Source organism: Camelus dromedarius, chromosome 20 (assembly GCF_036321535.1).
Source record: "Camelus dromedarius isolate mCamDro1 chromosome 20, mCamDro1.pat, whole genome shotgun sequence".
Lineage (NCBI taxonomy): Eukaryota > Metazoa > Chordata > Mammalia > Artiodactyla > Camelidae > Camelus > Camelus dromedarius.
In genome coordinates, this window is record NC_087455.1 from 34,644,888 (window position 1) to 34,662,290 (window position 17,403).

At 45.3% G+C, this 17,403-nt stretch overlaps 1 protein-coding gene across 3 annotated transcripts in view; it reads left to right on the forward strand.

The window, feature by feature from the left end:
- Nucleotides 1–17,403, forward strand: part of CDH17 (cadherin 17) — a 91,155-nt gene that overhangs the window by 41,783 nt on the left and 31,969 nt on the right. For all 3 annotated transcript variants that reach the window (XM_031439328.2, XM_010976007.3, XM_031439327.2), the window contains 7 exons: nucleotides 4,692–4,790; nucleotides 10,340–10,474; nucleotides 11,368–11,506; nucleotides 12,509–12,667; nucleotides 12,780–12,979; nucleotides 15,761–15,892; nucleotides 16,248–16,398. In XM_031439328.2, coding sequence (XP_031295188.2) covers nucleotides 4,692–4,790; nucleotides 10,340–10,474; nucleotides 11,368–11,506; nucleotides 12,509–12,667; nucleotides 12,780–12,979; nucleotides 15,761–15,892; nucleotides 16,248–16,398 — 1,015 coding nt within the window. The remainder of the gene's footprint in view (nucleotides 1–4,691; nucleotides 4,791–10,339; nucleotides 10,475–11,367; nucleotides 11,507–12,508; nucleotides 12,668–12,779; nucleotides 12,980–15,760; nucleotides 15,893–16,247; nucleotides 16,399–17,403) is intronic.

Consider the following 17,403-nt stretch of genomic DNA (forward strand, 5'->3'; position numbering starts at 1 on the left):
CTCTTTTCTTTCCCTACATGGTTTGGAGTTTTCTGGCCAAATCTGTCCTTAACCCTGTCGACTCAGGCTTGGGGAAGCTGGAGCGGGGTGGAACCTGGGGAGACCAGCGCTCGGCCTTGGGTGGAGGGAGGGGTGCCGTCTCTGCTTTCCTCCGGAGGCTCGTTCCAGGTCCTACACTTGCCAGATTTGTTGTATTATGGAGCAGGACTATGGGGAAGCATTCACGTTCTCCTTAGGAGGAGCTCCTAGATCCTCGCACCTCTCGTCTTGGTTCCTGTCTTCTAGGACCCAAATATAACAGTGAACTTCAGGAAGCTCCAGGCAGCCCCCTAGAGCCCACGCAATTCAAAATATTTAGAGTGAAATAGAGCCAAACTTGTCAACCTCCCAGAGCTTTCCTCTTGAGGGGGAAATCTGCAATCCTAACCTTGCAAGCAATGTGCATCTTTACAGACAGGGGCTCAACGCTTGTCGCTGGCACTGCCTAAGGCCTGGGTCAGACATCCCCACTTGCCTTCTTTCCTCTTCTTACCCTCTCGAATGTCTTTTACTATCTGTATAATCGTAAGGTGGTGGTGAAGTCAGACCTAGGTTCCAACTTGGCATCGCCATTTACCAGTGATAGAAACTTGGATGACTAAGCTCTGAACCTCACTTTTCTGCCCTGTGAAACGGGTCTAATAAGAGTCCTTGCCTCATGTAGCAAATAAATGGGACAGTGCACTTATAAAGTCCTTGGATCAGTGACTGGCAGAGTCTAAGCACTTGATAAATATTAGCTATCACTATGACTACCACATCTTAAATATTCAGTGTCTACACTCATATGGACCCTGACCTTCATGAGGACGACTGTGTCTTAGTCAGCTTTGCGGCCTCGGCACATAACACAGGGCCAGGAGCAAGGCAGGAATTAAATACAAACTTATAGACTTCTATTAGGAAACAACAGTGAGATTTAAGAGAGAGAAGATTCTACCACGATAATTTGATATTAGCTGGCTCCTCTGGGCTTCTTGTCTGAGGAGACATGCATTTTTCTTCCTAGATAAAGGGTGAAAATAAAGTTTTCTTTTCCCTACTCTCACCCCAAAGGGATTTCTCCCTGGTGTAAGAAAAACTGGCCAAACCACTGCTAGCAGCAAGAGCCCTGCCCAGGAGAGAGCCACGGGCACGGCTGTCGCTGGGTGAAGGAGGGAGGCTGCTACCTGTGTGCTGGGGTTTCAGGGACGTGCGGGGAGCCATTCCTCTTCTGCCTCCATCCCACCCCTGCACTCCTAGACCCTCTCCAATGAAGACTGGACATTTAGTTGGAGCTTATTTCCTTCAGCATAAGGCTTTATTCAGCAGAGAAAGTAATTTAAAATGATTGCCAGTCATTTATTCCATACTACGAGTGGCTCTCCTGTTCTTTTCTGAGAACTGGTTCTCATAGGGGGTTAGAAACACTGCCTGGATACGTAGCCAAGGCACCGAAGAGAGAGCGAGCGATCCAGGGTTTGAGAAAGAGTGCTGAGTAGTGCAGCAGGGAAATCAAGGGGAAGCCAGTCGTTTTAGGGTTTTGCCTGGGATGGTGCTTCTTCCAGAAGGAAGAAGAATAGATGCTATAAATATAAATACTGTGTAATCAAGGCAGAGAACTCTTGCTGGAAAGTACAATGAAGGCGGCTACCAGGCAGGCAGGTCTGGTCATTGCCTGTGTCCTTCGCTGGCCTGAAGGCAGTGCAGCAGCGTGGTTGGTGCAGGGGTGGGGCCTGGTGGTCCACCAGAGCTGGCACCATCCCACTGCAGCGCCGGTCATCTGTGCCTCTGCTATGGGACTTCTTTGGAGATACGTTCCTGGTAGTGTTGAGGATCAGAAGACATGGTGTGTGTGGAGGGTCTAGTTCCACAGCTGACATACAGGAAACACAAAAATACCAGTTCCCTTCTCTCCCTACCTTTCACCTGTTTGTGCAAGACAGTGCGTGTTATTCCTCCAACTCTCACTTAAACCCTCTTGTCTTGCCACAAGTTTCCCCCATGGCATTCTTCCCGGTTCTGGCAGGATGGCCGATGACTCATGACGCGCACATGCATTTTGAAATCTTTATAGCTCAAATAGCCAGCTTAATTGTCAGGAGGAGAGACTGCTAGTCCTGATAAGAGAACCCAACCCAACTTTGAACCTTGCAATGGAGACTTATCTTTTTCTTTTTTTTTTCCTGATAGGAGAGCGAGCTGGTCCACCTAGGAGAAATGCAGGCTTGTTAGTGACGTTTACCGACTAATGCAGATTTCCTATAGACGCCGTCACTGGTGTTGAATGGAAAGTCTGGCTGCTTGCCGATGTGAGCAGAAGGTTGATGAGGGCGGTTTGCTGTTAAGCAGTAACCCCTCAAAAGGCACTGCGTTCGTCCTGTACCAACCATGGCGGGGCCTTGTGCTCCGCCTTCCAGAGGAGCTAATGGAAGTGGAGACAATGTGGAAAGAAGTGGGAGGGAGGAAGAGCCCCCAGATGATGATAGACCTTGAAGGGAACTGATGAGCTGAAAGTCTAATTATTGTGCCGACTGAGAATGCGTGTAGCTGCAAGCGACTTTAGAGAGACTTCAGTAAACAGGGGCTTATGTTTCTCGGATACCGAAAAGCCTGCCGCGGCGGTCCCGAGCAGCTTCAGCAGTTCTGTGATGTTATTGGAGATTCGGTGTCTTTCCCTTTGCTCCCCCATTATTTGAGCTGGTTTATCCCCCGTGGCTTCATGATGGCTGCCACAGCTACAGACATGAGGTCCATTATCTGAGCTAGAATAATGGAATCAGGAAGAGGGCTGCCAGCCACATCTGTCCTTTTTCATCAGGAAAACAAAGGCTTGACCAGAACCCTTCTCCCCGTCCCTGCCTCCTCAAGCGGACTTCACCTTTTGTTCGTGAACCAGAACTGGGTCATTTGGCCACTCTCCCAGCTGCAAGGGAGTCTGGGAAAGCAATCACTTGGCTCCCTAAGGGAGAGAGGTTGGAGATGGCTGGGGACAGCTAATCCAGGGGCCTGCCCCAGCTCTGACGGAAAGGAGGCCAAATTCCAAAGCCCTCTGTGCTCTTGTTTATTGCTGGTTTTTTGTTGACAACCCAGATCAACTTAATCAAGATTCAGTGAACTGAGAGATACAGTATAAGATCTTCTCCTCCATCATTTTATACTAGTTGTTTTGGGGTTATTTCCAGTGTTTCTATGGATTCTATTCATCTCCATAAAGAAATGGAAAACAAGTTCTCTTCCCCTCAGTTCTTACTTTTCCAAAACCATCAACTTCCCGTATCACACTTCCGATTCTAACCTATCCCAGCCCTGAATCCCACCACAGGTAAGGAGACCTGGAGAGCCACTCAGGAAGGCGGGGACGTGGGGAAGGCAGGGCGGAACACCTGGTAAGGGTTCTAGATCCCTCCAGATCCCCCGTCCCAAAGGGTTCCCTCCGCGGTGAGTTTATGGCCCGCTGTCTCTTCCCACGTGCAGCCTGCTCCACTCTGCCTTGCGTTTCCCTTCGGTGATACAGTCGTGGTGGGAAATGAAAGGATGGCAGGAACTGCTTTTAAATACTCCGTATCCTCTGGGGCTGGGAGTGGTGGGAGTCGCACCCTCCTGCACATCCCTCATGTTGCCAGTGTCTCCCCAGGATGTGTCAGTCACTCATGCTCCCCCTGGTGGGTAGCGGGGCGTGATGGCTAAGAGAGCCGGGTCTGGAGTCGCAGGTTCGAATTCTGCTTCCTACCACTCCCGGGGCAAATTACTTAATCTCTCTGTGTCTGAGTCTCACCGTTTGTAAAACGGAGCTAGCAGTAATGATTTACCCCACAGGGTTGTTGTCAGGATTAAATGTGCTAAGGACAGGGCTCAGCATGAACTAATTTAGCAAGTGTGAGCTCTTCTGACTGTTATTCCAGCCTGCATTTGGGCGTCCACAGGGACTCTTGCCTGTCAAGTTCAGGGTCTTTTGACTTTGGAAATGTTGCAGGGCTATTCCTTGAATTAAATATCTTGTGCTTTAATTTTTTCTCTGCATGAGTATAAATTGCTAATCAAATGTTAGTAACAGGTTCAGTTCAAATTCAGATTCAAAATTTGACCAAAATTTACAATCAAACTATGTGCTAAGAAGAATTGTACTAAACGTGTCTACGTATTTTTTTTCCCTTATAAATTCAGTTGTCCTTGACGTGCCTAAACTCTAGTGTGCGGGGAATCTGCCACGGATTTCCTTATAAACTGTGGTGGAGGGGTTTTAGGAGCTGATGTAAAACCATGTAGAATTTAATGGCGGAGTGGTATTGTGGGCAGATCACGAACTTTCCTTCAGTCAGAGCCCAGTGTGTGTGCCATGTCAATTGCTTATGGATTTACGCTGGGCAAGTGGCTAACCTCTGTGAGCCTCATTTATAATAATATTCTCCCCACAGGGTGATTGCTTGAATGGTTAAATGAGAAAAGCAATGCAAGCCTCTTGGCAAATCACCTTGACATAATAGAGCCTCAACTAATATTAGACTCCTTCCTGCCTGTGTTGATTAGATTTCACATTATTTTGAGCCACGTTGCAGTCTTAGGTTTCATACATCTGTCCTGGAAGCCATGATAAAATCAGTAAGTGGCACATATACATTTATACGAGAGGGTGATGCTAATTTTCTCTTTTTCTTTCCTTTTTTTTTTAGACAACTGGATATGGCCAAGAGGGAAAGTTTAGTGGACCCCTGAAGCCCATGACATTTTCTGTTTTTGAAGGCCAAGAACCGAGTCAAATCATCTTCCAGGTAAAGGCTCCTCCTGACCACACCTTGATTTTGCAGGTTCACTCAGTGGACTTTTCTTCCTTTATCTCCTGTACAGCCAGAGGTAAAATAGAGGCATGGCAGATCTCATTATCAGATAGTTTCAGAAGCTAAGTTAAAACAGAGATGAGTGGCCTCAGTATCGTAAGGCATTGTCCCTGACGTCCTCCTTTGAACTTCCTCAACTGCATGGGGGGTGGGGAGAGCTCCCGTCCCTGGGGCGGGGAGCTTGGCGCCTGTGGGCCCCGCCTCTCCCCCAGGGTTGGGGGTGAGGGCCCAGGCTCTGGAGCGGGACGGCCATCTGAGCAGCTGTCTATTGGAGGACAGACAGGCTGCTGGAAGCATTTGAAGATGCGGGTTCTCTGGAATGGCTTTCCTCATTGCCCGCCCTGAGCCCATCCCTGGGCCCTTGCCTGTGGGTTGGCCAAGCGCACTGGGAGGCAGTCATCTCGTTTAGTTAGTTCACTGAGAAAAGCATCAGACTGAGGGGTGGATTGCAGGTGGGGGCCAGAGACTTCAGCTATAAAGGGGACTGGAAATGTAATGGAGGGAGGGAGAAAAACATACTACCCCATTGACCAGAAATCCCCCGGGGAAGCCACTTGACCTTGGGGTGGTTAAGGATGCTCCGATGAGTCTCTGAGGGGTGCCACGATCCCCACCCCACCACGCACTGGGGGAGCAACAGAGGCTTGCTAAACTACCATCGAAGGCAGATGCTTTCTGTTAACTGCCAAGCATGTGTTTTCCTGGACAGTTCCTGCCCACGCAGGAGAGGCTGAAAGCTGTCTCACCCCTCCTTCTCTCATTTGACATCAGATTAATGCAGAGAGGCCCCATAGTATGAGCTGGCAGGGGTGCACGTCTATCTCTGCCTTCCTGCCGTAGGGTGTGATGGAGTTCTGACCTCTCCAGTCGGGGAAGTCAGGCCCTGAGGGAGTAGCAAATGCTTTGAGAGCTGGATGCTGATAGGAAGAGAGGAACGTTCCCGCGAAGGCACGGCATGGACACCTGCCGTGCGCTGGGAGAGGGTGGGTCGTGCACAGACTCCTGGCAGAAGGCTGGAGTGGCTGAGAGCAGAGAGCCTGGCGAAGAAGCTGGGAGAGGGGGCTGCAGAGATAGGAAGAGTCCTGACTCGTAGGACTCTTAGATTTTCTCCCAAAGGCAGTGGGCCTGAATTGGGTCTCCATCCGGGGCTGCAAACTGGAAGGGGAAGCTGGAGAGGATGCAAGGCCCTGGTTGGGAGTGTGTGGCTTGGGCTCACACAAGAACGATCTCCTTGTTTACGTCTCTGTCTTGCCAGGGAGCACTTAGTTATAGATTTCTCACATTTAAAAAATTCTTTCATTTGTGTGTTTTTATGCTTCACAAGCTGGTAAGAACGTTGTGGGCTAGGCACAAGTTCATCTTCTTTTTTTATTTAAAATTGAAGTATAGTCAGTTATACTGTGTCAACTTCTGAAGTACAGCATGTTTCGGTCACACATATACATACATGTATTTGTTTTCGTATTCTTTTCATCATCTTGTATTAACGATGCATGAAGTGCCTACTGTTACAAGGCGCGATGCTGGGTACTGGGGATACAGGATGACCCCCAACACCATCCCTGCCCCCAGGGAGCTCTTGGGTAGTAGAAGAGACTAACAAGTAGGCCAACACATGCAGTGAAGGGTTCTGATTGGAGGCTGGTGGGATGCAGAGGGGACCAAGGGCAGGTGGAGAAAGGGTGGTCGATTTTAAAAGAGGATGCTAATGGGTGAACAGAAGAGGTTTCATTGACCCCTAAACTGAGCATTTAAAGGCGAACAGGCACTCACAAACAGAAAGCTGGCCCTGAGTACAGCATGGGGAAAAGCACGGGGAGCGTGCACGTGCATTTAGCCAGACAATGAAAGATGACAGGTGGTTTAGGGTGGGAGATAGTATGCTGTCAAACATGGCGCTGCTGGGGTCTGGGGTGTGGGTGGGGGGTCTGGACTGGCTCTTCAATCTGTGGGAGGCTGCAGGCACCACTGGAGGTTAAGGAAAGTGTAAAGGAATTAGACCGTACATGTACAGACCTGCTCTGATCACTCTGGGTGTGTGATGAAGGGGGTGGGCCTAGAGGTGGGAGGGCTTTTGGGATGCTGTTTGCCACAGGCCAGTGGGACGTGATGGGGCCTGGTTTAAGTAAGTACGAAGGGCAGTGGAGGGAAGGAGACGGGTAGGAGCAATGTGAGGGGTCACAGCCGCTGGGACTGGTTACTGAATGAGTGCCAGAGTGAGAGAAGGTGTTCAGAATAACTCGCAGGTCTCTGGCTTGCTGGACTGGCTGGTTAGTGGTGTTATTCAGAGAGAGAGAGAGAGAGAGAGAGAGAGAGAGAGAGGGAGAGAAGAGGGGTGGTGGGTTTATGGGAAAATTAGTAAAGAAGCTTTTGGCGTCTTGAGTTGAGGGTGAGCTGTGGGGTGGCTAGGTGGAGACGGTAGGAGGCGGTGGGCGGTCTGGAGATGCAGACTCGGGGGTCTTCCTCCCCCAGGTGCTAACCCCGTGCGTGAGGACGACATGAAAGCCCGTCTGTAGTGAGTTATCTCACTGCCCACAAGGGCCGGGTAAGCGATGAATGATGCTGTCTGGAGACAAGAAAAGCAATAGCAAAAAGCAGATGTAGAGAAAACCCCAACTGGGCAAACGTGAATTTAAAAGCCTTCTGATCCTTGGCTTCAGCAGCTGGGAAACAGGGAACAGGGGACTGAGAGTGCACCGAAGGGCACGGGCTGGATTCAATTCCAGACAATTTCCTGAGTCAGAATTTGTGTACAGCATTATTGGATTTGATGATTTTCCCAGAAAAGTCAGACATTTTTATATTTATGTAAAATTTCCTGATGTACGAATACTGGCACAGTTTTAAAAAATTGTCCTATAATCTAAGCAAAATATATGTATGGCCAGAGGGTCTGTGGTTACAGCTGCATCTTCTGGAGGAGAGGTTCTGTGAGCCACGGAACAGAATCAGAACTGTACGCTGAGGCAGTCTCTCACTTACAGACATCACAGACCGGGAACCTGCTTCGTGGGATCGTTTCACAGTCCCTGAGGATCCCAGCCAGTGAAGTCATTCCTTGAGTTGCTCCACGTCTTTTTCTGTTCTTTCCCGTTAACCATGCTACAAAATTTCTCTCTTCTCGGCAGGAAATGATAGCCCAGCTGTGATGGCTGAACGTTTCTTGTTTCTATATGTGTGTTTGTGTGTGTGTGTGTGCGTCTGAGTGGAGGAATAGGAGATGAAGGAGATTTCCTTCTAGAATCTCAGAATCTGTGTTAGAAAAGACCTTTGAGACTTTTTGTACCAACTGCTTGTTTTATAGGTAGGGAAATTGAGGCTTAAATAAGTTAATGGCATAACTGATATTAAAACACAGGTCTTTGGTTCTAGTCCAGCATATCATGCTCTCTAACACCATGTACGAGAAGAAACTCAAAATGGATTAAAGACCTAAATGTAAGACTGAAACCATAAAACTCCCAGAAGAAAACAAATACTCTTTGACATAAATTGTAGCAATATTTTTTTTGGATGTGTCTCCTAAAGCAAAGGAAATAAAAGCAAAAATAAACAAATGGAACCTAATTAAACTCAAAAGCTTTTGCACAGCAGAGGAAACCATTGACCAAACAAAAAGACAACCTACTGAATGGGAGAAAATACTTGCAAATGATATGACTGATAAGGGGTTAATATCAAAAGTAAATAAACAGCTCATACAACATCAAAAAAAAACAAACAGTCCGATTTAAAAATGGGTAGAAAATCTGAATATACGTTTTTCCAAAGAAGACATGCAGATGGCCAACAGACACATGAAAAGTTGCTCAAGATCGCTAATCATCAGGGAAATACAAATCAAAGCCAAGATGAGATGTCGCCGCACACAGATCAGAATGGCTGTCATCAAAAAGAACACAAATAACAAACGTTGGTGAGGATGTGGAGAAAAGGGAACCCCCCCATACACTGTTGGGGAATATAAACTGGGGAAGTCACTGTGGAAAACAGTATGGAGGTTTCTCAAAAAGTCTGTAGGACCATGGTTGTGAGGCCGTTGGTTTTCAAGGCCACTGCATATCCTGAGAAAGGATGATGGAATTAGTCCAGGTCAAAGTAACCATGAAGTTTGGTTCTTACTGATAGTAATTTTCGTAAATAAACACTCTTTGGATTTTGCAAGCATTTGGTTGGCTTCCAAAGTTCTAAAAAAGTTGATATTTACAATTTTTGCCAGTTTCTTATTACTTTTATGGAAGGAAAAAAAAATTTTTTTTGTAGACCCTGACTCCACCTTTTCACCAGTGTCCAGTCTTTTTACTTAAAATGCAAAATCGTAACACTCATTTATTATATAAACAACATAATACCAACCAGCAAACACTCACAGAAACTCTTCACCCACAGTCCTACCCACTTAACACAGCAATTGTTTTTTTCAATTCCGTTTCTTGCCCACTGACATGAAAACTCTTGGTACTGTTACAATCATAGTCTAGATTTACTCTTATGTTCTCCTTTTGTTACTTTATACTTTATCATGGTTTCCTTTGTTGCTTTATAATTTATAGAATGAACATTTTAATGCTTAAAATTCTATCAGGTTTATATTATGTGTTATATAATTTCATTGTCTTTCTTTTTTGACCATGTAGGAGTTTCCAACTTTAGGAGTATTATAAATAAGGCTATTGTGCTACAAGCATGCAGTTTATTGTTTAAAAAATATTTCCTTAGGATAAATTCAGTTTAGTAATGTTTGCTATCAAAGGCTACAAATATTTTATGCCTCAAATTATTTCCAAAAGGATTATGCAAATTTATATTTCCATTACTAATATATGTGTTTCTTTACACCCTTTACAATATTGGCTGTTACTGGTTTTTAATTTGTAAATATATAAAATATATTAAAATTATTAATGCAGTTGAACAACTTTTACGTCTGCTTTATTTTATGTGAACTTTCTATTCTTGTTTTAAAAGTACTATAGCTATCCTATGAATAATCATTGATATTTTCTTCACTTCTGAAAAAGTAAAATTGTCTTATAAAATCTTATCAATTAAAGACACTTTTAAATTGTTTTCCTTAATATTAAAATATCTCTTAATCTTTGTCACAATTTTTAAAAGTACCAAATGACATCTTTTTTATCCTAGCAATGAAGCTACCCTTTTTAATGTTTCTTGGGAGCTAGTAGCTGTCAGATATTCCCAGAAAAATCTCATCTAACTCCAGCTACAATTTGAAGCATCAGTTGCTTTTGCCAATGTACTGAATTATGTCACACATTGTTTCTTGAGGGAAATGTATTTTGAATGCAAATATCAAAAGTTAAGTTTCAAGCAAACTTTCGGTATGCATCACTTTAAAAGCTTAGAACTTCCTACTTTAGTGACTGTACAAATAAAACCGTTACCTGAACTTTGTGGCTTATTACAAATTCTACAACTTTGTTTCTCCTTATAATCTAACCTGATTTTTGCTTTTTCCCCAGTTTAAGGCCGATCCTCCTGCTGTGACTTTCAAACTAACTGGAGAGACAGATGGCATATTTCAGATACAACCAGATGGACTTCTGTATCACAACAGATCCCTGGACAGGGAAACAAGAGCTGTTCACAGACTCCAGGTGAACTGAGACCAGACAGAGGAAATCACCTCCAATCTCTCTGAGCGCCCTTTGTCCTGGAAGTATCGCTGGCGCCTCCATCCCTTGCACAGAATTGCGTTTCAGCTCTCCTAACATTAATGGCATGCTTCGCACACCTCATGTGTCCTTTTTTTTTTTTTTTTAACCAACTAGAGAGTTGGCTTTTTTCGGCTTTTTGACCAGAGTAACCCAGTTTATACTGCCAAGACTCCCAGATAGCATTACTCATCCAAGTATGGCCGCACTCAGGCACCTGGATCAAAACCAAGCCAGCACTTCTCTGATATTTCACTGGTATCTGCCTGTGGCTATTGGATGGGCTCTGGACCCACCAAGAAGGCAGCACCAGTGCTGGACGGAGCTCCTGTGGGCCTTGCATGAAGCAGAAGTAACCGATGACTAAAGTCAGAGGCTGACTAAAGACACCCTTCTCCCTCTCTTTCCACTTAGGTTTCATGGTTTACATCTGAATACCCAGGAATGGTAAAGAGCAAATTGTAGGGGAAAAACCAAGCCGAAAGCTTTCATGATCAGCTCCGCAGATGGACCACAAATGCTTCTGTAACAGGACATGGCATTTCCATACCCTCAAGGGCCAAAGTGTTCTTATTCCACTTCCTCCAACTATTTAGAAAAAAGCATGTCCAGTGTCCAGCATACCCCATTGTTGGAAAAACACAGTCATGATTAGCCTGGTTTGACTGATAGGGTCTATTTTAGCAGCTCCCAATTTGGGCTTTTATGGGTGTCTTTCTTCCCTAGAGTCACCAGGTTATGGGTTATTTGGGCTCTCATTTCCTTCGAGTGACTTTTGGGTGTGTCATATGAAGTCCAGACTCACCATGGTGGTTTCCTTCTCCTTTTGACCTCAGGTCTCAGCCCTGGATGCTCAGGGCAACACAGTGGAGGGCCCGGTCCCCATCACCATTGAGGTGAAGGACATCAATGACAATCGACCTATGTTTGTCCAGCCCAACTATGAAGGCTCCGTGAGGCAGAATTCCCGCCCAGGTAATTGGCAGGAGCCTGGAGCTGTGTGTGGAAGGATGGAAGGAGAACAGGCAGTGGGTGGACAGCTGTAGTTATCATTCCCCCAGTTGAGAACCACTGTTTTAGGGGGAGGATTTAGATGACCGTAGAGCTCTGGAACAGTCTGGAACACTCTGGAAAGATAAGCTGCCTCTTCCACATCCCCTCCCAGGCCATCCTCATGGTCATTGCCGGCTCCCAGGTCTTTGTCTTCTCTTACTCCCTACTCCTAGCTCTGGCTCGTCTCCTCGCTGTTCTTTTACCTTTCTTCTCCACAAAAGCCCCTCGTCGAGGCATAGGTACGTGCAGCAGGCTTGACTGAAGATTTGGAGGAATGAAGGCGCATCATAACAGTGCACGAAATAAACATGAATGTTGGACTTTGAGTTCTCAGAAAGACTCTTGGCCACTGCCATGAACTCACTGTCAAGTTTCCCTCTGTGTTACTTAATCTTCTCTGTCTCTCACTCTTCAATGCCCATGTCCAACAACTCAGGAATTTAAAGAAAAACCCTCCTCACACAGATTTGTAATTGGAAAAGTGAGGAGTTTTGTAATAGCATTTTCAGATAACTGTGGATATTCTTTGATACTAGATCAGAATTCAACAAGTAGTGGTTTCTTAAAGGCTGGTTGCAATGTGAAATCTGAAACCACATCAGTGCCTTTTTAGAGGGTACTCCTTTATGCTAAAATCCATCGAATTATCTTGAATTTTGAATGGATCTTTTACACATGGATGATTTTGGCTCCATTGACCCGACAAACAGTCTCAAAGACCCCTAGAGGTGTCTGGACCATACTTTAAGAAACCCCATCCTAGGGGAAAGGAGCAGAATAAAGATATTTATTCCTTTACTGATGTGACTTGCGGCATCTTTCTGAATTCTGTTTCTCCTTCATAGAAGGCAAATGTGGCTATGGTTGGTTTGGGTTTCAATTAATTAATACCTTTTTTTTTCCTGGGTACGTTTTGCTAAACAGGAAAGCCCTTTATGTATGTCAATGCTACAGACTTGGATGACCCAGCCACACCCAATGGCCAACTTGTTTATGAAATCATCATGCAGCTGCCCAGGGTCAACGATGTCATGTACTTTCAGATCAACAACAAAACGGGGGCAATTTCCCTTACTCTAGAAGGTAAGTGAAGTGCTGAACGCCCTCCCAGGGCTCTCTGAGTCAGAAGAAGGGACCAAGATCTGTTATCACCTTTAGAGACATTTCCTTTTCTCTTCTCTCCTACTTCCCATAGGATCCCGGGAATTAGATCCCGTTAAGAATCCTTCCTACAACCTAGTGGTCTCAGTGAAAGACATGGGAGGCCAGAATGACCATTCCTTCAGTGACAGCACATCTGTGAATATTATGGTGAAGGAGAATATCTGGAAAGCACCAGAACCTGTGGAGATTGCAGAAAACTCGACTAGCCCTCTCCCCATCAAAATCACTCAGGTAGTGTCCAAGGAATGCCTGCAGCCTGCCCAACCAGCACGCACTTCGTAGGGCTCACCCTCGTGGCCTCACTGCCACGCTTGCATAGCATAATTATAAAGCAAACTAAACAGACAAAGTCTGCCCCTAGTCTCTGGAGTCTGCTGTCATGGTAAAATTCTGGACCTTACCAGCTTGGATTCGGATATATACATAGTTTTGAAAGAGAACTTCACTTACTTCCACCTTCTGAGTAGGTAACACTGTTACTTGTTGTTCCCTGTCCATAGTGTGGGATATGGCTGCCTTAGACTGGGTTGGATATGGCACATGTACATGATTCAAGTTTCGGGCTGCAAATATTTTTGAAAACCTGTTTCATACTCCTGTGGGAAAAATCTCTGTCAGAAAAACTCATTCATCAGAGGCTGAGGAACAAAGATAGGACTGGCCATGGGTAAGAGCTGAGTAGACAGCCTTTACCTGGGGAAGCCATCCCCTCCCAACCCCATCTCCTGTGGGTACCTCTCCCCTCCGTTCAAGCCCTCCCTGTTCCCACCTCTATGGCTGGTGTCTCACCCTGGGCCCCCTCCTCCTTTCTTAGCTCCTGGAAATCCACCCTGGGGCCCATCAAGATCTGGTCTTTCCTGGAAGATCCAGAGGTTTCTTGACACAGCAGCTGTGAGATAGTGAGAGAGCACTGGGTTTGGAAGCAGATGAACAAAACCGCATTCTTGCTCCATTACTTAAAGGACTGATCATAAACAAGCCATTGAACTGTTATGAGCCCCAACTTCTCCTCAGTAAAATGAGGATAGTAACAGCTCTTCGAGTTGCTGTGGAAATTAACTGGGAGGTGGTGTCTATGGAAGTGGATGGAAGACGTTAATCTAATGAGGGCGTCCCAGTCTGTAGTTCCCTTAAGTTTTTTTTTTTTTTAATGACACTATTATTGTTAAGGGGTCCTGAATGGCCCAGCCCACTGTATCTATTGTCTTAACCTAAAAGGACTTTTATTTATTGACTGCTGAATTAATGAACTTCACCTTCAAGGAAAAAAAGAATGAAATCAAGAAGTATTCTGCTTTACCAGCGAAGAAAATATATCAGGACTCATTGCCACGAGAATTTCTGATTGAGTTCCTTTGCTAAAGTCTTTCTGATATTATTTAAGTTACCTTCATAAGGATTTGTAAATGCTAAAAGGAACACATATACTTGTTTGCCCTTGGGGCTGTGAGAGAAAAGAAATTCTCAGGTGCCACCCCCAACCCCCAGGCCTGGGGGAAGTGCTTGTGTCTCGAAGGCTGGGGGTGTCTTGAAAACTGAAGAAGAAGAGTGGAGGGGGACAGCTCAAGAGAGAAGAACTTTTAGGGCACAAGGGGAGACCGCTTACAACCAAGAACATGGTCTTTGGCTCAGACAGAGGGTGGTGCTTAAATAACCAGCACGGGGCAAAGGGAGTCCACAGATGCCCTTCTTAAGCTGGTTTGAGAGAATAGTTTGGTGTGGAAATTTCAAGTAGCTGGGGACCTTGGGCCAGTCACTTGAACTTTCTGTGCCCTGGTTTCCCCATTTATGAAATGAGGAGGACACCAGTCTCACCTCACAGGGCTGTGTGAGGATTTATTGCAATAACACATCAAAGTGTTTAGAATTGTGTCTGGCGTGGGGTAAACCCTCAACAAATGTTAATCAGCGGTAGAATCAGAGAGGCTGGGCTGTGTCTGTAGCAAGTAGACTGGCCTGAGTTTATTGATCTTTTTTTTGCCAAGTTGTTTACAAAACAACTCTAGGAGTTGGCAATTATTCTTATGCCTGAAATCTTTAAGACTAAATATTTAGGGGAGGAATGTTCTTTATTTACGGCTCATTTATCTTAAATAACAGCATGCTGAGGTTGGAAATGTCTCTTAACCTTCACTGGTGAGTTTGGGGAGCTCGCGACATCATGGCTTAGTCCTCAGATAATGCCAGCTACAAAGTACATTCTGTTTCTTACATTGGTGTTTCCTGGATACAAAGCCTTCACAGCCAGACTTCCAAAAGAACACCCCACAAACTCTTTAGGGAGTTCACAAGAAATTGCTTTAGAAGAAAAATACCGGCTTTTTTGGAACAATACAACTTAGTAAAAAGGAAAAAAAAGGGGGCTTATTTTAGGTTAAAAATGAAAAATATAACTCAGTGGTTATAAGAAACCACAGATTAAACATGGATGGGCCTAGAGATTATCCTATTAAGTGAAGTAAGTCAGACACAGAAAGACAAATATCGTATGATCATGCTTATACGTGGAATCTGAAAAAAGAGATATAAATTTATTTACAAACCAGAAATAGATTCACAGACGTAGAAAACAAACTGCAGTTACCAGAGGGGAAGAGAGGGCAAGGGTAGATTAGGAGTTTGGGATTAACAGATACTAACTACTATATATAAAATAGATAAACAACAAGGACCTACTGAATAGCACAGGGAACTACATTCAATTTCTTATAATGAGGCATAATGGAAAAGACACTATATATATACACACACACACACACATATATACACTTGTGTATATGTGTTACTGAATCACTTTGCTGTACACCTGAAGCTAACATTCTAAATTGATTACACTTCAATAAGAAATAAGAAGTAAAAAGAATTGTTATTTACCCTTAAAAAATAAAGAAACCACAGATGTACAAACAAGGTGTCAGAAATTTCAAATCGAGAACCCAAAATTGTTTGCTTCGTTTCTCGTTCTCTCAGTCCCAATGTGTCTTCCCTCACAATCCCCTCTGGGCCCTGCAGGTGCAGTGGAATGAGCCAGGTGCACACTATTCCTTAGAGGTAAAGGAGAAGCCACCAACATTCCCGTTTTCAATCGACCAGGAAGGATATATCTACGTGACTCAGCCCTTGGACCGAGAAGAAACAGATACGGTGAGTAAAACTGGGAGGAATTCCGCATGAGATACGACAAGATCCTGTGCCCCTAGACAGCTGAGAGCAGAAACAATTTTACTTAAAAAAAAAAGAAAGAAAGAAAGAAAGGAAGAAAGAAAGAAAAGCCGCTACCACCAACAAAACCCCCTAAACTGTATCTGAACCTCAGTGCACCATTGCTCTCAAAGACATGATACTATCTCCACAAATCTGATCCATTGTATGTTTTCTAGTTTCTCTGCTCGAAGGAAATTAAAAATAAGGGGATAAATGAAATAGCATTGAAATAGTTGTTTATTCTGCCTTTTAAAGGGGCTGATGGAGTTACGTTGTGACTCTGATCTTGTTGCAGTATGTTTTTTATGCGGTTGCGAAGGATGAGTATGGAAAACCACTTGCGTTCCCACTGCGAATCAGTGTGAAGGTTAAAGACGTTAACGATAACCCACCTGCGTGTCCATCTGCACTGACGGTGTTTGAGGTCCAGGAGAATGAACAGATAGGTGAGAAGCCATGTAACTGTCCTCTCTGTGTTAGCTCTGTGATCCCTTTCTCCTCTCTGTCGAGTAAAAGGCGGACAGGGTTAAACCTGGTCGGGGACCGGCTGTCCATGTGCAGCACAGCATCGGGGCTGAATTCACTCAGGCTCACACGGGCACAGTGTTTAGTCTCAGACCATTTCTGGGTAATGTTCTTAAACTGGAGCTTTTGTAACTACCACCACTACTAGTCCTGCCACTATTCCTAGCACCTCTGTTAGTTCCCACTGCTAGTACGCCTGCTGCCCTTACCAGCACCACAGCACCATAACCACGTGCACCAGTGTCCTGCATCCACGTGTAAATTTATCTCATTTGCCGGGCTTTCCCGTAGATTCTTATTTGCCCTCTAACAAACTCAGTGACAGACAAAATCTAACCAAATTTGCTAAAGAATTTAAACCTTCACACCCAACATCAGATACCCTGCAGTCGACCCTGGATTGTCCTTCTCTAGGAAGCTGACGATAGTGCACGAGGCTGGCAGGTGAAGTTCAAGTCCTGCCTGCTTTTGTCCTTTTGTTCTTGACCTGCTTTGTTTCCTTTGCCGGTGCCAGGATAGCTTAGCTTTTTACAGGGACAAGCACTCTCAGAACATTGTGATTTCTGGGTGTTTTATGACCTCCCAGGATTTGGGGCGCCTCTTGTCTGTTACCCCCTGGTGCTGAGTCTGTTGGCTGAGCAGGCTGGCGTGGCTGGAAATGTTTTGTCTGTTTTATGTGAGTGTCAGGGCCTCCTAAGGTCAGCAGGCGCCCACGACTACCATTCCAGGGGCCGGGCTGCCCTCGTGGGCGGGTCCTCACCGCCTCACGGACATTCTCATCGTTTTCTCTTGGTCTCCGTGCCCTGCTTGCTGCACACTTTTGACACAGTGGGTGCTGTGCTGGTGGCTTGGTGGGTCCTGCTCACTTGGCCTCCTGGCTCCACGCTCTTTTTTTTTTTTTTCTTCTTGCTGTCAGGAGTGTCATA